This window comes from Myxocyprinus asiaticus, chromosome 40 (assembly GCF_019703515.2).
Source record: "Myxocyprinus asiaticus isolate MX2 ecotype Aquarium Trade chromosome 40, UBuf_Myxa_2, whole genome shotgun sequence".
In the NCBI taxonomy this organism is placed as follows: domain Eukaryota; kingdom Metazoa; phylum Chordata; class Actinopteri; order Cypriniformes; family Catostomidae; genus Myxocyprinus; species Myxocyprinus asiaticus.
Window position 1 is genome coordinate 30,953,743 of NC_059383.1, and position 24,225 is coordinate 30,977,967.

The window sequence follows — 24,225 nt, forward strand, 5'->3', positions numbered from 1 at the left end:
TAGTGTCACTACATCGACACAACGTCGAGTGAGTGACAGATAGGGAACTGCAGTTGTCAAGCAATTTCATGAAGTCTTTAACAATTCCCAAGCTGTCCGTCATTGTCTATGTTCAGTTCTGCTGTTTAGTGTAGCTATTAGTCAAAGGTACTTTGTGAAGTTTGTTGGAGTTTCTAAAAGGGAGCTCCTGCTTTTTTGCTCCATTGTGAAATTGACATAATTTGTGCTTTTCTTAAATTCCCACTTTTTTCTATCACCTGTTCACCTCTATTTGTTCTTCTGTTTTTCCTTATTGCCAACTATTTTCTCTCTCTCTCTTGCTTGCATTCTCACTCTTTCCCCAATGTCTCTTTCTTATCAAGGCCTGTAATATCTCTCAATTAGGGCTGTTGTAGAATCCAGAAGTAATTGTAGGGATTAAGACAACTGGGATAACTGGATTAGAGTAGTTGCACTCACAAATACTACACAAGAGAATGGCTGCACTCATTTTAGCTGCCTTTTATGCAACTTTTAAAGCGTAGTGTCCTAACAGACAAAAAAATCTATCACTTGTTTTATGCCATTTAAAGGCCTGCTAACTTGCTGTGATTTAAGATGACATGGTTACAAGAAAGTTAAATTTGGTGAAGCAGAAATTGTTCATATCTCATGTTATAACAGAATGTCTTTAATTGTGTTATATATATATCTCCACTATCTGGCTCAGGGCAGGTGATTAAACTGAGGTTACCAGCAATTCCTTCTCAAGCTGTAATAAGTGGAGTTGGGGAGAGAAATAAAGAGATAAAAGGGAATGTGGGATGGGGGTGGAAAGGAAAACCCAGGCTTGGTGTGCAGTCACACTTGTGTATTGTTACTCTGCTTCCTATAATTGCACTTAACTGATGAGTCACAGTAAGATCAGTCTTGTAGTATGAACACATCACTTACTGTAGCCAGAGATTCATAGATGTAGACTATACTGCTTATGTTATGAGATGGCCTCAAATAGATTTAATGTAAAGATTGATTGCACAGCAACCAATTGCTCCTTATTTGAGTTTATTATGAAAACCATCACAGGGTTGTAAAAATTGAGTTCTTGTTTTATTTCATGAAGATGTTATATGCCGTATTGTTTTGCCCTTAAATGGTTGATTGTTTTGAGACTACACAAATAGATTGCACCCATTTGTTTTTCTTCATCCCGTAATCTCACATCAATTTTCAGTTCCCACCAACATGCAATCCCACTACCAAATATATAGCATGTGCTAATGGTGTGATCTCACTACTGACACATACAATATTCAGTTTTATCATAAACTTTGTTTCTCTGAACATTGTGTGATTTGTGTGTGTGTGTGATTATACATTTACATGTTCAGTCCTGAAAAGAGCAAAGACCAGAAAGGGTAGAAACGACCTTATCAGTGCTGAGGAGGGAGAGGAACATTTCACAGACATCTCCTCTGTTGGTAAGATTTGACCTTTGACCTGGCCCCTAACACAAACTGATCGATCAACATTTGACAACTATGGATGGTTAATATTACTTTTTCGATTTTCATCAAACAGAAATATACTTTTCACCATACTCTGCATGAAACAGCATTTTCTAACAGAATTTTTATTGAACCATATAGTCACAAGCTATCAGCAAAAAAAAAAAAAGGAATCATATTGCTGACTGTGGTAAATAGTGAACTGAAAGCCTCCACAGAGACTCTTGAAATATGTGTGTCAAGTGTCTCAGATTAGCGTGAATGTGCCCATTTGCTGAAGTGTGTGAAAACGAGAAGGGGAAGCAAAGGATCAGGGAACTTATCAGGGGAAACAGCTGTGTGTTAATTCTGCCTTGATGAATACTTAAAATCATTAATGCTTGAGTAGATGCTCTCTTCATATTTAGATTTATGAGGCCGATAGAATAATTTATATTCTTAAACACTCGTCTGTCTCTGCCCAGCTTATTGATACCTGATCAGTGGAGAAAAGGTGGCAAAATACATGTGCTTTTTAATTGATGGCGTGCCTTCATGAGATGATTACTGCTAAATTACAAATATCATAATGAAGAAAACTAAAAACAACACCAGTAATCTGATATGTTTTAGGGCAAGAGTCATCCCTGTTACATGGTTAAAATCTGCTTAATTCTGTAAAACAGATTTAAATATCGTAAAATGTGTTTTAATGGAGCTGCGACTCTTATTAGTAACTGAAAGCATAATCATATTAGCCAAAATATTTAATAAACAATCAGTGAAGTGTCAGGAAATGTGAAGAACTTTTTGAATAACAGGCGTTCCAATTCTGTGGAAATCTGTGGAATGTTTTGCAGTGTTCTGTGGGCACAGATTCTATGTGGGCCTGGTTATAGGTGAAGGTAGCAGCTCTGAGACAAGAGTTTAAATGAGACTTTTGGAGACTTTACTCCCCAATGTCCTAAATTTATTTTTTCATCTCTCTAGCACCCCCTGGATCACCCTTTGCCAGAGCTAGCCTGAAGAGCAGTAAGAACGATAGCTCCTCGTACTTCCGTCGTAAAGAAAAGAGGGCACGCTTTTTCATTCGGCGGATGGTGAAGGCACAGAGTTTCTACTGGATTGTTCTGTGTTTGGTGGGACTGAACACGCTGTGTGTGGCCATTGTCCAATATGACCAGCCAGAATGGCTCACCAAAGCCCTGTGTAAGAAGGGTTGTTTTCTGTCTAGCAGCAAATACCAACTCCAAAGCTGCACACTGGAGCCTATGGTTTCCTAAGCATTAGTTTTGTAAGGCTTGTGTGGGAAAAGCTTGGGTGTTGATGGATAACCTAATCTCTTCTTTTATTTCTACTGGCTATTAGACCTAGCAGAGTTTGTGTTCCTGGGTATGTTTCTGACAGAGATGACTCTGAAGATGTATGGCCTCGGGCCCAGGAACTACTTTCACTCCTCATTCAACTGTTTTGACTTTGGGGTGAGTCACTGTGCTTATAATTCAGATGGACCTGCGAGGACAGGTCCAGTCATTATCAGCTACTGCTAGCTAAAGGGTTATTCAGGGATTATGGTTTAGCCAGTTTACTTCATTTCAAGTGTCCTTTTTTTGTAAAAGTATTAAATTCTTTTAAGTAGAGGTTAAGTTCTGATTAATTGTTTTTGGCTGATTAATCAGCATCGATAGCTTCATTTGGAATCGCTTATCTGCAAAAATTAACAATAGTTTGTAAATAGATTTCCCCGTGGACAGCTCTGGAGGGTTCTAGAGTACAACCACAGCCTCTGGAGGTGAAATATAAACAACCACTGACTTCTCCTGGGAATTTGCTCTATCTATATCTATCATCATTTACAATATTCATCTGTATTTATATCCTCACTTGAATGCATCTTTTGATTAGATAATCAAGTGTTCTAAATTAAAGTGAGGGCATGCAAAGAAAAATACAACTACTGTATATGGAAGCATGCCCCGTCAGCTGATATGTCTCCAACTTTATATCTTGTAAATAATAATAATAATAATAAAAAACTAGTAAAAAAAAGCTGGTGAAATATATATTCAAAACCCTTCATCTTCATCAAAAAAGCTGAATTTGGTGAATTATATATACATGTAGAGCATTGTTAGGAAGCCAAGTCTCCTTCATCATCACAGTTTATGGACTAATACACAATTATTTATACAAGATGTTATAAAAAAAGACACAACTTACACATTTCTTATGGTTATATTGGTATTTTGTTTGCACACTAAACTGCATCTTCATTCATTTCGGACTCTTCTTGACTCTATGTTTGTGCCCATCACAGTAAGGAAAGACTAAGAAATTTTTTTTTTAATCTTTTTTTTTTAATTGGCTGATTAATCAGTTATAGTCCTTTTCCACCACCATAGTTATCCTATCGGCAAAATCCAATATCAATCGACCTCTAATTTTATAATGGCCAACTGCTCATTTAAATGAGAGGCTACTTAAAATAAACACATATAACTGAGATAGTCTTGATTTATACTCTCAGGTAATTGTGGGGAGTATATTTGAGGTGGTGTGGGCAACAATCCAGCCTGGTGCGTCTTTTGGGATCAGTGTTCTGAGAGCCCTTCGTCTGCTCCGAATCTTTAAAGTAACCAAGTAAGTAGATGAACACAAATGCATACTCTGTGTACTTTCTGCTTTGAAGATGCCTTCAAAGTAATATATTAATATGGTAATTTAATTATTCTTTTGTTTTTTTCATGATAGTAAATGAAAGAGTGCATATTCCCCCATTGTGTATCAGCATTTCTCAGTCACTGTAATCATGTGTCTCCTCCTTGGGATTAGAAGTTTAACATTGGTTCACAAACAGAATGACCAGATGATCAGACTGTTAGATGTCTTTTTAATTTCACACTGTCATTTATTGTCATCCACTGTCGCCCCTTTTCTTTTACTACAGATATTGGAACTCTCTGAGGAATCTTGTGGTTTCTCTGTTGAACTCCATGAAGTCCATTATCAGCTTGCTTTTCCTCCTCTTCCTCTTCATCGTGGTGTTCGCCCTGTTGGGCATGCAGCTCTTCGGGGGCCAGTAAGTGAACTCTGAAATGACTTTGATCTAAGCCCATTAAATCACTCATGATTCATAGACTACATTCAATGAATGTGTGTCAGGCTGGAGCAGATGCTAAATTCACTGCAGTTCTAAGTCAGTGTTGTTTTTTAGTTAATTTAATGCCTTACAGCATATGTCTTTCCAGACTGAGATCAGTCTAAGGCAACATCTGCTGAGGGTAGGGACACTTTATATGATTTTTTTTATATGAACAAAATCTGTCAAGTTGAATCATCAGTTAAACTGCACAGTCTCATTTATATAATGGGCTTGTAAAAAGTATCCTGCTGTCAATTGCAATTTTGATGACACATTTTGATTGTCAGTCTTAAATCTGAGCTGTTATTGAGCAGAGAAGCTCCAGAGAGATTCAAATTTTCTTAAGCCTTCCTGGATGTTGATTGGACAGGCTATGAAAACAGTTGTTTCATTTGGATTTGTTCACATTTTACATTTACATTTAGTCATTTAGCAGACACTTTTATCAGAAGGAACTTAAGGGGGTCGCACACCAGACGCATCTGGCGGATGACATGGCGTGTTCTAAAACGTGTTCTTTACTGTACAAATGAGGAACATAACAAGCAATTTGTCATACAAAAGTCAACAATATCTTCAGTATCACACTGCCACGTTCTCAAAGTTGCTGGAGAAGTATAGATGCTAGCACAGATTTAATTGTGAAATAGTAAGTGTATTTAGTGTGGATTGGTTAAGTGCTCTTGGAACAGATGTGTTTTCAGCTGGTTCTTGAATGCTGAGATGTTATCAACAGATCGTGTGGAGGTTGGAAGCTCATTCCACCACAGAGGAACAGAGAAAGTGAATGATTGTGAAATAGACTTTGTGCCTCTTTGTGACGGGACCATCAGTCACCGCTTGTTCATTGACCACAGAGAGTAAGAGGGGGCTGTTCCATTGGCTGTCCTGAAGCCCAGGGTCAAAGCATTGAATTTGATGCGGGCAGCTGAATGTAGCCAGTGGAGTGAAATCAAGAGTGGGGTGATGTGAGTTTTCTTTGGCTGATTGAAGACCAGACATGCTGCAGCATTCTGGACCATCTGCAGTGGCTTTATCAATGCTAGCTGGGAGGCTTGCCATTGGGGCATTACACTAGTCCAGTCTTGAAATTACCAGAACTTGGACCAGGAGCTGTGTAGCATATTCAGACAGGAAATATCTGATTTTCCTGATGTTGTAAAGCACGAACATGCAAGACTGTGCTGTTGATGACATGTTGGCACTGAAATTAAGCTGGTCATCCACCACCACTCCTAGGTTCCGGGTTGCCCTTGTTGGCAGTTATAATAGGTTTTTATTTTCTCAATCTTTTTCATATGAAACCATGACAATAAGCTTCTATTTACCTGCTTATTTTTAGTCTGCCTCTGGAGCCATCACACATCACTTAAATGACACAAATGCATATTCTGTCAGAATTTCCATCCATCCATCCATCCATCCATCCTTTCTTTTGTAATCCCTCTGCCCATGTGCCAAATCTAGTGAGCAGAACGAGTGATAAGGCATGCCAACAGGGATTTAGATCTCTACGCTCTGAGAATTACTGAGCTGATTATTCAGTGTGTCTGCTTGCTTTAACGAAGGGCACCACACTGACAACAAGCTTGATGAATTAAAGCTTTAGTCATCCCATCTCTCTCTCTCTCTCTCTCTCTCTCTCTCATCACACTACGGTCTTGTGGCATTGTGCTCCACAGAGCCAATACTATGCAGCCAGCAGTTAGTTATGAACTGGGTCTTAATACATCCAGTTAAAAGAATGAAACTCATTAACCCTGCACAGATGAGCAACAACTTATTTGGCAGGAGTCAATAAGCCCCAATAATAAGAGCGAATAACCCCCACAGTGACGTCATCTAGTGTCAACCACTTTTCTCCTGATGTTGTTTGCATGTGCAGTTTAATATCAACAACAACAACAAAATCAACAACACCGATGGAGTATGCCAGGATCGGAGCTACACTTATGTTACGGCTGTTTTACACAAACTGTGGCTGTATTTGAAAACATGAGTAGCTGCCTTGATGCCTAATCAGTTAATGCCTTAAACAATAGTGTTTTTGAAAGAATCGAAATCTTCAATGGGCTCTTCAACTACCTTTTTTCCGTATTTCTTTTATTGCAACTAACAGGTAAACATGAAAAACAAAACTGTTAATAATATACGTATATTTACATTAAACTAGTATGAAATTGCATTAAAAGAGGTATTTAATTAACATTTTTAAGGCCTGGCCATAAATTCCTTCTTAATATCTGGCTGAAGAACAAACATGACATCACACCCTCAACTAACAAATAGGTTTTGATTAAATTTACTTTGAAAATAAAAACATAATGATAATTTTTAACAATGTAGGGTCATTGTTTATGAAAACTGAGGAAGAACATTTAGATCAGCTAAAGTCTGTATCTTTGACAATATCAACCCATGTAAGAGAACAATTGCATCTAATCTAATGTAGAACTGTCTTTTTACACAAAATAAATGTAAAACTGAAAAAAGAGCAATGTCTGTTTTTCCTTTTTTCTTTGTTGTCCTTCCATTCAATGAGGGGACAGCCTTTCCTTGTCCTGCTTATATGATGAATTTGCACACAAGAGCCAGATACTTGTGCAGATAATAATCATTAGAAACGGTAAACAAACTGATTTGATGATGTTCAGGATTGTGAATGCTGACACACCTCTGTACAGAACTAAACACTAAAACAGGATTTATGCATAGGCAGGTTCAGTGACACTTCACACGATGAACTACAGAACACTACAGAAAAGAATGGAGAATAAAAAGTAAATTATCCTGTGTATTTTCTTTGAAGGTTTAGTTTTCATCATCGATTTACCTTTTGTGAAAAAGGTTGTGCATATGAGCTGACATCACTTCTGTAACAGGTTTGACATTTTTTTAAGTCTATATTTTTAACTGCACCCAGCAGCTAAGGAATTTGCATTAATACATTTGATTGAATAAGATGTGAAAAAATTTGCTCACCTAAAATTTGCTGCTTCATGTTTCAGAACTATGCCCCAGACAAGCTTAAACATGCGCGTTCCTGTCCGGAACTGGACCACGGATCACTTGATGACCACGTGTTGAGTGTTGTTAAACTCACCGCGAGTTTTGCGCACGCAACACTGTCCTCATGTAAATTAGACTTGAGGGTTTAGTTTATAATAGATTTCATTTACCCACTCTCGATAAACATCTTATTATTTATGTCCATTATCCCAGAAAATAATAACAATGTAGTAAACCAGAAATCACTTTATTTTCTGTATAATCACACAAGTAAAGATGCGATGAAAACACAAAGTGTCTCCTTTTGAAGTCACGCAGCAGCTCTGCTCACCCCTCACACACATATGTGAAACTGGTGATACTCTTTGGATGCTTTGTTGGTTTTATGTTATTTCTGTGAAGGGAATTGGAAAATTTCTGCAGTCCTCTAAGTAGAAGTACCTGCCCTGTAGTAGGAGCGAAAAAGTCAGTCTAAAGTCCCTCTTAACGGCTAAGAGGAACTTTATTTCCTCATTTGTGAAAATGACAAAAAGTACTAGTTCCAGAGAAAAGTACCTAAAATGGGCTTTAGTTCCTGCAGGGGAAAGGGCCTATTTTGTGCTCACAGTTTTGTGCTAATTTAATGTTAAGTACATTTTTATAAGCAGGGTTAGTAAAATACATGTGTGAACAGTGTCTTTTTTGTGCAAGTATGAAATAAGGGATCTTTTTTCAGCATTCATTGGAAACCTTTATTTGTTTACAGTGAAAAGCCTATACAGTACGCACATCACACAACAAGCTAGGTCTGAGTGTTACATACCTTCCACAATAATCCAGTGGTGAAAGCAAGCTTGCGCTATGATTCTCTTTTATGAATGGATGACTCACCGTTGAGTTCTTGTGTTTCCCTTAAAGGCTGGACTCTGAAAGGGGATCTGGAGAGAGTAATAGATAGAAGGAATGAGAGAAAGAGAGATAAAGTCTAAAAATAAAATGCCAGAAAGAGGAAGAAAAGTAGAATGAAATAAATAGATTGTAAGAAACCAATCCTCCCGTTCTGCTGTTTGCCATGAAGATATTAAAAAGCTTTGGAGATGGTTGTCACAAAGACTTTGAAAGAACATTACATTTCCTATGGAGACAATTTTAGGGTTTGGAAAATCATTTTATTCTTGCATCATGATGTGCTTGCTCTGGTTATAGAAAGAAACAAGCAAGAAAGAGATATAAAAAAAAAATAAATTAAATCTCGTTTCAGTAAATATTGTCTGTATTGCAGCCTGTTTCCTTCTTTCTGATTCATGCTTTTCAACCTAAACATCCATATCCACAAATTGCTGATGTTAAGTGTTTAGCACAAGGGTAAAAATGGTGATAAAGCAGAACTTTGATCCCATTTTACTCAGTAATTTTTGTTTTGAAAGCCCTGGTTCTGGTGAAAACCAAAACTGACATCAAAACAACTAGTTTACATCTCAGGTGTGATCAAGCTTTCTCTTTCCAACTAGGTTTAATTTTGAAGATGAAACACCCACAACAAACTTTGACAGCTTCCCTGCAGCCATAATGACAGTCTTCCAGGTACACTTGATTTTGATTTTGTCTCAAGAAACTTTAAAACGTAACTGTATATGTGTAAAGAGTGTTATATTCTGGTTTTGTTTCATGTACCTGACTTATTTATTCATCTTGAAGATTTTGACAGGAGAGGATTGGAATGCAGTGATGTATCATGGGATCGAGTCTCAGGGTGGCGTTCGAAGTGGAATGTTCTCCTCTGTCTACTTCATTGTTCTTACACTTTTTGGAAACTGTATCCTTCCCTACAGTTGTTAGGATTTTCAATACAGGAATGGAAAAGCTTGAAGTTATTCATTTAACAGAGAAAATATAGTACAATAAATATTTGTAAACTCCCAAACTTATACTGATAATTGAAAAATAGAAAGATATAGGGCTCTATTTTCGTGGTCGCACTATGCGCAGCGCTATGCACAACCACCGTGCGTAGCGTCTTATCCATTTTTCATGAGAGTGCTAATTCTAAGCACAGTTTGCCAGTGCAAAGCGCAAGAGGACATGGGTGGGAGTGTTTGCACTTGCTGTAGGTGAATGCGTGCGTAAAACAGACACTTCTCTAACCTGACAATAACCAGACACACTTCTCAATGTATTCTTGGCCATTGCTGTGGATAACCTTGCCAATGCACAGGAGCTGACAAAGGTAATCTCAATGGTCCTAACCTTAATAAAGCTCCCTAGATTTTCATGCCACCTGCTTTGGTGAGAGTCACCAGGTGTTGTTGAACTTATGAAGCTTGATACTTTTAGAATGATTCTTCTTTAGATTTATGACAATATATTACATCTGCATCGGCACAAGTCACCCTGAACAGGAAGTACCTTGCCTTTGTATTTTTCAATCCTATTTCTCATTGGCTTTTGAACTTTATGCGATGCCCACGTGTTCAGGATGAAGAACAGCAGGAGGAGGCAGCGAAGAAGAGCATGGCTCTTCAGAAGGCAATGGAGGTAAAGGAGGTCAGCCCCATGTCTGCAGCCAACATCTCTATAGCAGCGTAAGTTTTGAAGTCATACATGCTGCTCCCTCTGTCCTTTTGCTCTGTCTTTCTACCTCTCAGTGTTTGGTCATGTTCTCGAATCTTTTCAGAACTTATCCAACCTTGAGCTATAGGATCCAATCCTCCTTTCCTATTTTGTACATTGAAGGGAATTGTTTCATTTTGTCTTTTTGATTGCTTTATTGTTTGTCCAGTCAATGTGAGTTGTTGTGTGACCCTGGCTTTCCTCTAAACCTGCTCTGTGTAGTCTGTTCTTCATAACTTTTTTGCTTTAAGGTAAGATTTGATGGCATGGCTGCTTTATATATTTTTCTGGCACTTCTAGGCATCTCTATTCTGATTGTCTCATGCTGCCTGCAGAGATAGTTATTACATTACATGTTTTACATGTAGTTATACATTCCACTTTAATGAGAAAGCATCTGCTACTGTAGGTAATGACATATTGAAATATGCGTTTTATTATTAAGCATGTTATTTATCAGTTCAGTGAATTCATAATCTTTTTTAGAAATCTTTCTGGTTGTGCCACTTTCATTTGCATTGTTGTTTCACGGTACATTGTTATTTGTTTTCATATGCGTGTAACCATTTCTTCTTGTCTGAGCACAGAGCAAATTACCTTTACAAATTGTACTGGATGTTTTTATTTATTAAAAATAAAATTAAGTATATTGTAGCATGTTGTCCCATATTCAAAACATATTCAAATATGCCTTTAGATTCAAGTTCTGTACATTTCATTTGATCACATGAAATCACAATGCATTGTTTACAAAAGTGTTGAGTAAAATAGTCTGGTTATTGTTTTTTTCGTTTTCAACACATTTATTGTTAGCTTGTATCTTTTATACTGTAAGTTTTGGTGACACCGAAGTAAAGGGCCAGAAATGTAAACTGTAATATATGTCTGTAATGTCAATTTTTTAGTTATAATCAAAACATTCTCCATGGCCACAGTCTGTACAGTGTTTACAGTCTCCTTTACTAAAGTGTTACCAATGTTTGTGTCTTGTATTGAAACACATAGGGGACAGGTGGACAGACAGAGTGACATCACCCTGACTGCCACCTGCTTCCTCTGCACCTTTTTCATTTGCGTTTGTGTCTCATTCTTTTTGTTTTGTTTTTGTTTCGCATGTGCAGTTTTGTAAAGCAAAATCGAGATGAAATCTCTCGCAGGTCTTCAGTCTGCAGCGTTCACTCACCGTGAGTTCTGCTCTCACTTACAATATTCTCCTCCTCTCCTCTCCTCTCCTCTCCTCTACTCTACTCTCCTCTCCTCTCCCCTAACCATCTCCTTGTTTTCCCTCTCTGTCTTTTTGTTCGTAATCTAATCTATTTGGGAGTGAATTGCAGCATCAATTTTGGAATTTCAATGGTAAACAAATAGTTTCATAAAGAATCCACTTAATAAATACTGGCATTTTGGCCATTACCAGCACCTCTAACTTATTACCATGCATTTCTAAACGCGGGTGGTTGTATGGATGGTGATTAACTTTTTCAGACCTCATTTTTGCTATTAGTGCTTTTAAAAGAAAAGAAAAAAAGACTACCAAAGTTAGAATTACTAAAACTGAAAGAAGGCAACGTTTAGAGATTATGAGAGTGCAACAGTGCAACCCTTTCTCTGGTCTTGGTTCCTGAAGTATTTTTTCCATTTATTCTGTCTAGAGGGATTTTTAGAAAAGTTCTTTAAAAAAGAAACCAAGCAGTTCTGAAGTTAGTCACAACATTGCAACCTTTGATTAGAAGCAAAAAGGTACAGTATATGACAATCGTAAGAAAGAAAAAGGTGCAAAACTGTGTACTTAATGTCTTTTATGAGTGAATGAAACTCGATTCTGAAACATGATTAACAAGTAGTTGAAATCACATTGACTTGTGGCTTCTGTACATCGATTTATGACTTCAGAGCTCATGGTAGGTCTTTCTTGAAAGATTTATACGTTATCATCAAAAATCTGTATCCCCATAGAACTCAACATTCTGGTTCAGGAAATAAAAATCCTTTTCATTTTCTCCATAGGTGAATTAATTTTTAACGATAACTTATAAACCTTTAAAGACAGATCTACCATGACCTCTGAGGTTATTAATCAATGGTATACTGTATGTTTCTGTTGAAGAAGACATTAGAGATTTGCGACAAATAAAGTGCACGAATCGAGCTCAGCACTTCCATGACGCATTGTAAATGATGCTACTAAGTCTCTGTATATATTATGTATATACTGTATATTTGTATATATTATTATATTTTGCAATAAACTTAAAATGTATTGTTTCTATACTTATAAGCAATACATTTATATAATTCGTTTTATTTTTCTATTGTTTTTAATTCGATTGTGTCATTTACAGTGTTTCATGGGATTGTAGTTCATTCCCTTATTAAAGACGGAAAGTCTCGTATCTTTGCCTTTTGTCAGATTTTCAAATACTTTTTTACATAAAATCAAAGTTTGTAATGTTGTGATTTACCGTTGGTTTGCACTTAAATCTCTTATGAAGGATATTATGAAATCCCTATGGAAAAATGTATGGGAAAACCATTCCGGAACTAAGATGGCTGAAAAAGTGAGCGATCACTGTTGCACCCTATAGAGAAAATGAATGGGAATTTTACTTGTTGTGCTCTATAGGGTCTTGTGTGATACTACTATCATAATACTTAAATATGGAAGTTTATTGTGTACAGTTTGAGAAAAAAGCAGTTTTTATAGAATTGCACTATGCCAAGTGAGGACAGAAATCTCATTATTGTAATCCCATTGTCATGACTAGGGTTACAGTACTATTAGTAAAAACATATAGTTTCGTAAAATCATTAGATTTGAAGTTTCAAACTATCTGTGGGCAGACATGGAGCTTGTTATTCCTTCTTTACATGTCTCTTTCTATCCAGATAGATGTATTATAGATTTGAAGCCTCCAAGAGGCCTCCCGTGCTTTGATTTTCTCCTTTTGATAGTGGATCTTTTTCAATATGAATGAAGGCCAAGCTAAACAGAGCAGTCTGGATGTGCTGTCTGCAAGCTTCAGTGATCATTTGGATCAACAGTTTTGGTAGTGTGTGGGTATGTGGTATGTGTTTGTGTGCATGAGAGAGATAGGATGAGACCCAATATGTTTTTTTATAAATCAGAAATCCACCATCATCTTTTGATACTTTTGAAGTTCCACTTAAACCAATGAGCTCACATTGATGGTGTGCTATATAGAAATGACCATCACCAAGTATGTTTGTCTGTCTCTGTGTGTCTATGTTTTGTCTTTATCTCACTTTTTCTCTCTCTAATTACCCTGTTCTCCAAACTTTTGTACTTATAATGTGTCTGTTTGTCTTTAACATGTGTGTTGTTTTTTGTGCTGTGCATCCCTGAATGTGTCTCTAAGGAGTTATGTCTACTATACTCCATGTCGTCGCTTTGTAAGGTATAGTGACACGACTCGGGATATTGTTGTACGATTTTAGTGGCTGTGATCATTAGCACACACTTATAGCACATCTTGAGTGCCTCCTCTACAGTACACAGTGTGCACAGTAAGTACAGTGCATTTGTGTGTAATTCAAATGAATTTTATCATCTCCCTCTCAGTAAAGAGCAGCAGAGGTCCCTGCAGAAGATGTCCATATGGGAGCAGCGCACCACGCAACTGCGCAGACACAACCTGCGCAACAGCAGTGAGGCCCTTTACAATGAACTAGAGCCTGAAGAGCGTCTGCGCATGTCTTCTGCACTGCACCTGCGACCTGACATGAAAACCCACCACGACCGCCCGCTGGTGGTGGAGCACCGAGACGGCACTACAGACAACTCCAGACCCCTAGAAGGGAGGAGGAGTGATGGAGATGGGGAGACCCCAGATATTCAACTGTCCTCTGCCCACCCACGGAAACATCATCGATGTCGAGGTGAAAATGGAGATGCAGGGGAGGGGTGGCACCACAGACACCACAGCCGAAATAGAGAGCACCAGGGGGGTCTGGAGCGGTCCGTCAGCCAGGATGGAGGTCATAGGCACCACCAGCACATGACTGGATCTCCGGAAGAGGGTGTGGGGTTGGAGGAGGGAGAACACAGACACCATCATAGTCGCAGACCTAAAGAGGCCAGTGGGAATGGCAATGGCACAATTGGAAACGGAGGCAGGGGGGAAAGCAGGGTACGAGGACACAGAGAAGGGGAGGAAGGGAACGGAGAGAAGAGGAGACATCGACCACGTGGTAAAGCCCAGTCCACGCTGGATGGAGAGGATTGCAGGGAGAATGGGGGGAGAGAGGGATCAAAAGCCTCAGGACACGGGTGAGATCTCAGAACGTTCAGTACAGCGGCCTCAAAAAGCACTCGGACAACTAAAGCCACATAAAAAAAAAAATGTTTCAATGTCATTGCAATAAATAACAAAATGTCAAACCAAGTGCCACCTTGAAATAAATGATGTTGGAACTTTTCAGAGAATTTACTTAATTTGCTATTTTTGCAATGATTTTACCAGCTGGTCATTATATTGGATGTACAGTATGAAGCTCCCCACAGGTTCACACAGGGTTTCTCTTAAAAGAGTAACCACAGGTGTAGTTAATCGCATAAACTATGGACATGGATAATGAAGTTTGATAACCATAAAGTGTTCAAACGTATAAAACACTATCGTTTATCATTTATAACTTAGCAAAAGTATATTTGTATAGAAGAATATTTTGCTTGAAAAATGTACTTGTGCTATCTTTCTTTGAAATAATCACCACTTGGTTTAATATTTTGTATATCTAATGCATTGACATTCATACATTTTTAAGTGTAGTACTGTATGAGAGTCCATATATTTATTGGGGTCAAAGTATCCATCCTGATGGACTTCTGTTGAGTTTATGATCAGAAATGGCACTTTTTGCTCCAATTTTATGGTTGTTTTGATGTGCATGTACTGCATTACAGTATATTGCTTTGGAGGGCCACTTTGAGATGCGTTTCGCAAAGTGTTGTTGTTGTATATGTTTTATTCTGATCTATAGCTTTGTTCTCATTACAGGGGCAGACCAACAGAAAGGGGGGAAGACAGTGTAGCCACCAGCCCTTTCCATTCTCCTACTGAAGAGAAGCCAGAAGACACAGATAATCTAAAGAACAGCACCAGAGCCGGCCCAACTGGAGTCAACATCCCTGTGACCATAACTGCCCCACCAGGAGAGACCACACTCATTCCCAGTCAGTATAAATTTACCATCTGTGCTGTATTGCCATACACTTGCCAATGGGCCAGTGTACAGTATCAACTTGATCATTAGACTAGTGAAGTTTTTTAAATACAGTATAGTATATTAAGATGATTGCATGCTTTTTATGGCCGAGGACAGCTTTTAATGTTTCATTTTTGCAAACGTCTTGTATTAAAGTTGCTCTCAGTAACATTTGTGTTTATGCTGTGAGAGCACCACAAAAAACAACAACGCTCAGTTACTGATATAATTGTAAAAATGTGCCATATTAAAGACCTCAAGTCTTGTATCTATGCCTTTTGTCCGATTTTCAAATACTTTTTTACTTAAAATCAAAGTTTGTAATGTTATGATTTACCTCAGATTTGGTTGGTTTGTACTTAGATATCTTATGAAGGATTTTATTAAATCTCAATGGAAGAATTAATGGGAAACATCCTGTATTAAAATTGCTCTCAGAAACATTTGTGTTTATGCTGTGAGAGCACCACAAAAAACAACAACGCTCAGTTACTGATATAATTGTAAAAATGTGCCATGATTAATTTATCCCGCAAGTGAAATTGTCCAATTACAGGTGATTATCAAGAAAAGCGAGTAATATTCGGTATAAACTTCTGACCTTAACATGGTGATTCTTATGAATTTATGCCCAGCACCCTATGTACTGTCAAATAAAGCAGGTTTTCCTCTAACTTATCTCCCAAGTGTACTAGACATCGGCCTATATTGGATTTTGTATATACCGATAACTAAGCTGGTGAAAATGGCCGATAACCACTTAATCGTTCGATAGTTTTTAAATGTAAAAAAATGTAAAGACAAAAATGTTGTTAAAAAAACTTTTCTTAGTCTTTCCTTATTGTGATGGGTGCAGACATAGAGGCAACAACAGTACAAAATGAATGAAATCCCAGATGCAGTTTATTGTGAAGCTGAATCCCCAATTATACCCAGAAAAAATATATTTTGTACAACACAGGACTTTTAACCATAAACAAGACCGAAACTAGGGGACAAGATTTTTATTGTGAAGTGTCTGTGATCCCAAATCACACAAACACATAAAGGAAACAAAACATGCACTCTTATAATAATACAGTGCAAACACTACAAAGTGACCATTGTCATAGAAGCTAAAAAAATTATGTTTTAACCAGGAATTCATTAACAATAGATCATGATTCATCAACAGTACATTATCAGCAATCGCTTGAAAAACTGTACGCTGTTCTGGTAATTTGGTATTAAAAAATATTTACTTTTTACTTTTCTGTAAGTTTAACCTCAGTCAAAATCAACATGAACGTTAACATTAAATCTTGATAATAATTTGTATGTCCCCCAACCTCTGAAAACACAAACGAATATATATATATATCGGCATTGATTTTTGGCAACAACCGATAGTTCCAAAAATCTATTATGGGTGCCGATTAATAGGTTAAACTGAGGGTGCATCTCAATCAGCTCCATAGTTCAGTAGTCAGGGCACTGATCAGGGAGTCGACCATTTCTAGTGCTGTCCCATTCACAAAATCATTCCAGTGCACAGAAATATTAGCTCCCTAAAAATTTACAATGTCAAAGTGTTATTTTCTTCTTAAAAGATCATTCTCTTTCATCCATAATATTCATATAAGGGAAACAATCTTTGAAATATTCATTTTTAGAAAAATATAAAAAGTACACTCCATTGCATATCATTTTTTTTAATTTATGTTATTGATCTTTCATAATAACACTGTACATTTTAATATCTACACTGAAAATGCACGAAAGTGTCAATTATATAGTGATGTTGCTGATTACTACCAGCTGCGTTTAAAAGTGCAACCTTGTAATTGTCTTGCAGATTATTGAGTCATAAGTGTCCCAATGTTCAGTGGATCATTACCCTTGCCAGTGCCAGAATTCATGTTCACAATATACTGACTCACGACATAGGGAGCTAGGGAGCTGATTGAAACACTGATAAATTGGTCAACCTCTAGAGTGTACTTCATTTTAGATATATTTATCAAAATACTATTCTTTTATGTTGTTATTATAATACTTAATTTTATTCTGCTATAAATTCTACTATTACTATAAAAAAATTCTTGAAGTTCACCTTAAATAAAGTATTATCTACTAACTAGAATTATTCTTAAAAATGCAGTGCACAAAAGAAGGAAACCTTTACTGTTCATTTGACCTTTGGTCTAATGAGTACCTTTTTGGCAGTGAACAACATTGATGGTGACAGCCAACTACTGAATGAGGAAAAGAAAGATCTGGATGATCTGAATCCAGATGCACCCAAACACATCCTGCCATACAGCTCCATGTTTGTGTTTGGTACAGCTAACCCGTGAGTTGTTCACAAGATATTACTTATATTTATTCCCAGATTTTACAGTTATTCACAAGTTTTACATATATTTAAGTAAAATGGACAAATGGATATAATTTGGTAACCCAACAGTGCCAGAATTATTTATCATACTAAAGTAAACAGTAATGTGAAATTCATCAATTGCATTATTATTGGTTTCTTATGTTCCTTGAATTTTGATAGTTCATGCTCTCGCCATTAATTCACTGCATTCACTGTTCATCTTGTCTGCCTTATCTGCCCAATTAAAAAAAAATTTTTTTTTTAATATACCTACTGTATTGTGTTAATTAGTGCCCTTTGTTGCCCTTTGTCTTTGTCTCTGTAGAGTGCGGCGACTGTGCCATTATGTGGTCAACCTACGTTACTTTGAGATGTGTATTCTCACGGTCATCACCATGAGCAGCATTGCGCTTGCTGCTGAAGACCCTGTGCAGGCCAATGCCCCCCGCAACAACGTGAGACACACACACACACACACACACATACACACACATCTGTTAACACCAGGGACTTATAATGCTCAGAGGGGCGTATTTTTAGGAATGACATGAAGTGGGGGGCCTGGGTAGCTCAGTGGTAAAGATGCTGGCTACCACCCCTGGAGTTCACTAGCTCGCTAGTTCAAATCCCAGGGCATGCTGAGTGACTCCAGCCAGGTCTCCTAAGCAACCAAATTGACCCGGTTGCTAGGGAGAGTAGAGTCACATGGGGTAACCTCCTCGTGATCGCTATAATGTGGTTCGTTCTTGGTTGGGCGCATGGTGAATTGAGCGTGGATGCCGCGGTGGATGGCGTGAAGCCTCCACACGCGCTATGTCTCCGTGGCAACACACTCAACGAGCCATGTGATAAGATGCGTGGGTTGACGATCTCAGACGTGAAGGCAACTGGGACTGAGGCGAATCACTGCATGACCACAAGGACTTAAAAGCACATTGGGAATTGGCCATTCCAAATTGGGAGAAAAAGGGGAAAAAAAATAAAATAATAAAAAATTAATTATCTGATGTTTTTTTTTAAAACTTCACACACAGTCATTAGGGTCTAAAGGGGACTTTTTTTTTGTCACCTGACAATAAAATGGCAACTTACAAAATTGTTTTACTGCTTTTAAAAAAAATAATAATAACAAAATATTATTCTGCACTAATGCCAACATACATTTTTTCAAGAATTTCAGCTTTTAATGAGACTTCTTTTTTTATTATTGTCTCTGGATGGTTGCACCAAATTACATTTTTGACCTTAAGCACCACAAAAAATTTAAAAATGACTTTGAACTCAGTGGTTGAAAACATGTTCATCATAGACAGATTTTATTCATTTCAAGTTATTATTTTGTGTGTATTGCATTTGTAATGTATTTTTAAAGTACTTAATACATCCAGACACAAAATGAGCATCACGTCATTAACTCGGGTAGCTGAAATCAGTTATAAAAATGTCCTGTCATGTGACATGCTATTACAAGCTATGAACATCTATTTAAAACTACTGTATGGCATTGTTTAAATGCAGTTTTTGTGACCTCATTAATTGAGAAAGGCATTTCTCACACTACTGCACCATTTAAAATGAACTAGTGAAAGCAAAATGTGATTAAAATGGGCAACCAGTTACAGGATCTAAGATATACATTTTCCCTTGTAAATTCTAACTTATATTATTGATGTTAAAGAATAAAAAAGTTGCTTGACGTGTCATATGCCAACTACACTTGTGATTCCAGTACTCACGTGGGTTTGTGGTTTTCTCAGGTCCTGAAATACTTAGACTACGTCTTCACTGGTGTGTTCACATTTGAGATGGTTATAAAGGTAAATTAAACCTCCATTCCATTATGTTATTGAGTCTTTGCCTAAATATGTAATTTCTTCCTTTGCAATATTAAAGTATCAAAGGGATCAATATATTTTCTTTCACCACTTTTGTTTATCTCATCCCATCAAGATGATTGATCTCGGGCTGCTCTTGCATCCTGGGTCATATTTCCGGGACCTATGGAACATACTGGACTTCATCGTAGTCAGCGGTGCTCTGGTGGCCTTTGCCTGCTCGTGAGTGGTTATTTACTTTTTTTTATTTGTTTTATTCTGTTAGAGCAGAGGAAGTCTCGACTGTCAGTTCAAATCCAGCAAGAGAGCATTCATTCGAAAATGATGGAAACAGGATGTGACTGTCTGCTGTTTAGTATCTAGTGAGAGATGGAGCTCTGTCATGAGGGGAAGTGAGGCATCTGTGTGCAGTTTTCTTGGAAACTGATCGGTTTAATGCGCATCTGTTTTTTAGCTCATAATGGGATCATATGCAGTGGCCCACACCTGTGCTGCTGATATGAGTTTACCATTTCCCACAGGAGCTGAGCCAAACATAGCTGCAGTGTTTACGCTGTTCTGCGACTTTCATGCGAGAGGCAACATTTCCTTACAGTTTAGCCTTTAATTCTCACAGCTCTTAAGCAACTCGTGGTACTGTAATTCGAGGTGCTTTTCTTAGGCAAGCAAGTACAAAATTATGTTGCTCATACCGTACAGATTTTGTATTCAAATGTGCATTTTTATCTTAAATTCGACAAATATAATAATTAAAAATTTTAGGCCACATCCACATTAATCGATTTAAGTTTGAAACATCCATTTCCAGTTTAATAACATCGTTGTTTTCCTAAGTATGTGGCTATGGAGAGCGTTTTCAAAAGTCTCCATTTCCCATGGATGAAAACGTCATTCTAATGTGAATGAGAGGTGCATACATAGCTAAATTAATACATTTCAAACAAAAATATTTTACTGTGGACATGGCCTTTATTTGATAGCCTTAATATCTACCACATAGAACACACTAACAAAGCTGTAGCAACCACCCAGAACACCCTAGCATAATGCGGTGAGGTTTGCACAGGCATGCAGCACTCACATTATCTTCAGAAAATGTACAAATATACACTACCGGTCAAAAGTTTTGAAACACTTGACTGAAATGTTTCTTATGATCTTAAAAATCTTTTGATCTGAAGGCGTATGCTTAAATGTTTGAAATTAATTTTGTAGGCAAAAATATAATTGTGTCACCGTATTCATTTATTTCATTATAAAACAAAGATTTTATTAAAAAAAAAAAAGTTTTTGAAATTGATGACTTGGACCAAATAATAAAGAAAAGCAGCCAATAAGTGCCCAACATAGATGGGAACTCCTTCAATACTGTTTAAAAAGCATCCCAGGGTGATACCTCAAGAAGTTGGTTGAGAAAATGTCAAGAGTACATGTCTGCAAATTCTAGGCAAAGGGTGACTACTATTAAGATGTTAAAATATCACACAGTTTTGACTTATTTTGGATTTTGTTTAGTTAAAACATAATTCCCATAGTTCCATTTATGTTATTCCATAGTTTTGATGATTGTACTATTATTCTAAAATGTGAAGAAAAAAAAAAGAATAATTATAAGAAAGAATGAGTAAGTGTTTCAAAACTTTTGACCGGTAGTGTAGTTTATGAAGTGAGTTTGGGAAAGTTTCCTCCATCATGATCTCATGAACATTACATGACCATGGCAACATTTTTGTAAATCGAAATTTCATGCCTTATTACACGTTTCGCTACAGTTTCCTAGTAAAATTTCCAGCAGCGGCGCCAAAAGCGAGTGTAATGGTGTTGTAATCAGACAAGGTTTTTAATGTGAATATTAGATGGAGGTTTTAATGAGTAAAACATACCTCCATAATCTTAAACTTTAACCCAAACCTAACCGATAGTGTTGTAAAAGTAAATGCAACATGAAAAGCACATTTTCTGAAGCAACCACGTCATCTTATGTTGATATTTTGACACTCTAGTCTCACGTCAGCTTGCATGCTTGACTGATCTCAAACTGTGTACTTCAGAGTCCAAAGTCCAACACTATTAGGTGAGCTACAGGGGAAGCTAATCACGCTGAATAAGTGTGTAAATATAGGTGGGTCTGTAATACAAGCTTTGAAATGTATCATTTTTCAAACAATGCGTTATAGTAAGTGTTTCGATATCATAACATAGCAGTGTGTGAGTAATAGTGCAAAAAATAAGTGTTTATAAAGTCATAATCAGCCATTTAAGTCATGATTTCTGTGAAAGTGAATAAAACACAGTTGTTGTAGCTTCTCTAGTGTTAATTTCACCAGAAAACTGAGACGAAACATAGAATTCAGCACGTAAAAGTCAGTTTGCGAAAATGTAGGTGTAGTAATGTTCATTCTATGACACGAGATTGGTTCCCTCTGCAGGACTAACATAGACGCACATACTCTCTGTTTAACAGTTTGTGTTCTTTTCTCATAAAGTCTAGTTTGAGTGTGGCTGAATCCTCTCAGTTGTCATGTGCAGATACTCAGCTGTCTCTCTCCACCTCAGCAGATGACAGAAAGACCCTTAGGTGCTTTAAAATAGCTGAAAAAGAGGTGATAGAAAAATGCTCTGCTTTTGTGACCAGATGTTATGCGTGTGTTTGCAGCTGTAACAATTCAACAGTCCAGAAATTCTTCACCAGCTCTATCTGACACCTGTGTCTCAGTTGGTGACAGTAAAGCATATTTATGTGGTATTTGAAGTGTGAAATGTGTAGTTTCTGCGACACCAAATGGAATTTCAAAAATTGACTTTTCAAACAGGTTTCCCCAAACACTTCCACTGTCTTCTATTGGTTGGACAAACAGATAGTCCTTCCCAAAACTCACGCCATTGGTTGATCCAATGTTGCTGTGTTGGACTGACCAAACAAATAGAGTAATATTTTGAAAGCGAGCCACCGTGCTTACACTTTTCAGGGGAATCAATGTACAACAAGCTTACTTAGGCTACGTCCACATTAATCCGGATTTATTTAAAAATGGCGTTTTCGAAACACTCTCCATCCACACACTGCCGTTTTCAAATGTTTTCCAAAAGTTGCTTGTCCACACTGAATGAAACGTATGAAAACGCTTAAATCCTCTTACTGCGCATGCGAAAACAACACAATAAGCTATGCGTCATTTCCGTGTATGGTCTGAAATGCAATTGTTCTTGTGTTCCACCGCCTGACAGCAATTCCGTGTAAACTTCCCTTCACCTTAGAATGAATGTAATGTAAAGGTTGTACAAAGTAACATTTACCTTTAACAACATTCTCAAAGTAAGTAGCAGACACAAAAACACCACTACAATGTGGGCCACTATCTTGATTGTTTTGGATTGGATGGATCACATGAATGCTTCACAACAACTATGTCATCATTTCCAGATATCTCCGTTATTCCACTTGGGAGAGCGTTTTCAGAAAGCTCCGTTTTCACTGGACAAAAACGCTGCTGTGGACGGAAGCCAAAAAAGATGCATTTTCAAATGAAAACGTATTAGTGTGGAGTTATCTCTGCACATTAAGCTGGGATAGGAGAATGTATTTAAACAGAAAAAAAATACACACTTTACCTTTAACTCTGGTTTGATTAACTGCACTAACTTTTAGTGCATTGATTTGAAATTTATCTCATACTGTGTTCTGTCTCAGTTCTCTCAAGCTTGTCTTTTTAAAACTGTGCTGTAATCTTCTCTTCTCTTCTGTTCTGTTTTTCAGTGGTTGATAGCAAGCTTATGTGTCCAGTCTTGTGGGCGTTAATGTTTCTCATTTAGTTCTCTCTTTCTCCATCCATCTCTTTGTTTCTCTCTCTGTCCTTCTCTCGCTTTATCTGCCCTGTCATTCCCTCTCACTTGCCTTGCTTTCAGGAGCTTCATGGGGTACGCAATTGTTATTACCTGCTTCCTGTTTATCTGACTGGATACATGTGTGTGTTTGTGTGGATATAAGGAAGGAGTCACTAGACCTGTAAAGACATTAGATTTGTGAAACTGCACATCCCTATAATTTTTCCCTAATCTATACTCAGCATTTGCTGGATTTAAAGTTGCTAATCTCGGTAACCTGCAACCTCACATTAATGTTATATTACATTACAGAATCATGACTAGTTTTAAGATTTTCCTTTCAGTTCTTGACTGTAGACTGCCATTTGGATATGAATAAAATATTATGATATTAAATCAGTATTAAAGAGACGTTTACAGACGTTTACACAGAAAGTGCACTAAAATTACTCCTTTTACTTTGCACAATCAGCATCCATCTTTATGGCTGGCATGAATCTCTAGCTCTCGTGCATGGATTTTTTTGTGGACTGTATATGTGTGGCTGTATACGTGGGGTTGTGTGTGCGCGTGTGTGCCTCTGTGACCTTTTCACAAATGTTATTTGGCACAGGCCCATGTTTTGACACCTCTACTGTATATTTACTGCTTAATGTCTTAATATCTTGCAGAGTATGTTACAAACAGTAACTAGTAACCCTTCACTGCTTCATGTCTTTGACTTACTGTAACACATTTTATGGTGCAGTAGAGTTGCTTCTATGCTTTTTAATT

General features: G+C 37.3%; 1 protein-coding gene across 3 annotated transcripts in view; it reads left to right on the forward strand.

The window, feature by feature from the left end:
* LOC127430573 (probable voltage-dependent N-type calcium channel subunit alpha-1B) overlaps positions 1-24,225 on the forward strand; it is a 192,544-nt gene that overhangs the window by 118,250 nt on the left and 50,069 nt on the right. The window contains exons 12-27 of one of the 3 annotated variants that reach the window (XM_051680419.1): positions 1,371-1,460; positions 2,457-2,675; positions 2,835-2,947; positions 3,994-4,106; positions 4,414-4,545; positions 9,108-9,180; positions 9,295-9,412; positions 9,756-9,823; positions 10,072-10,178; positions 11,328-11,390; positions 13,787-14,494; positions 15,225-15,400; positions 17,638-17,764; positions 18,117-18,246; positions 19,549-19,608; positions 19,742-19,848. In XM_051680419.1, the coding sequence (XP_051536379.1) occupies positions 1,371-1,460; positions 2,457-2,675; positions 2,835-2,947; positions 3,994-4,106; positions 4,414-4,545; positions 9,108-9,180; positions 9,295-9,412; positions 9,756-9,823; positions 10,072-10,178; positions 11,328-11,390; positions 13,787-14,494; positions 15,225-15,400; positions 17,638-17,764; positions 18,117-18,246; positions 19,549-19,608; positions 19,742-19,848 (2,404 nt within the window). The remainder of the gene's footprint in view (positions 1-1,370; positions 1,461-2,456; positions 2,676-2,834; positions 2,948-3,993; positions 4,107-4,413; positions 4,546-9,107; positions 9,181-9,294; positions 9,413-9,755; positions 9,824-10,071; positions 10,179-11,327; positions 11,391-13,786; positions 14,495-15,224; positions 15,401-17,637; positions 17,765-18,116; positions 18,247-19,548; positions 19,609-19,741; positions 19,849-24,225) is intronic. The other 2 variants (XM_051680421.1, XM_051680422.1) reach the window with 2 other exon arrangements.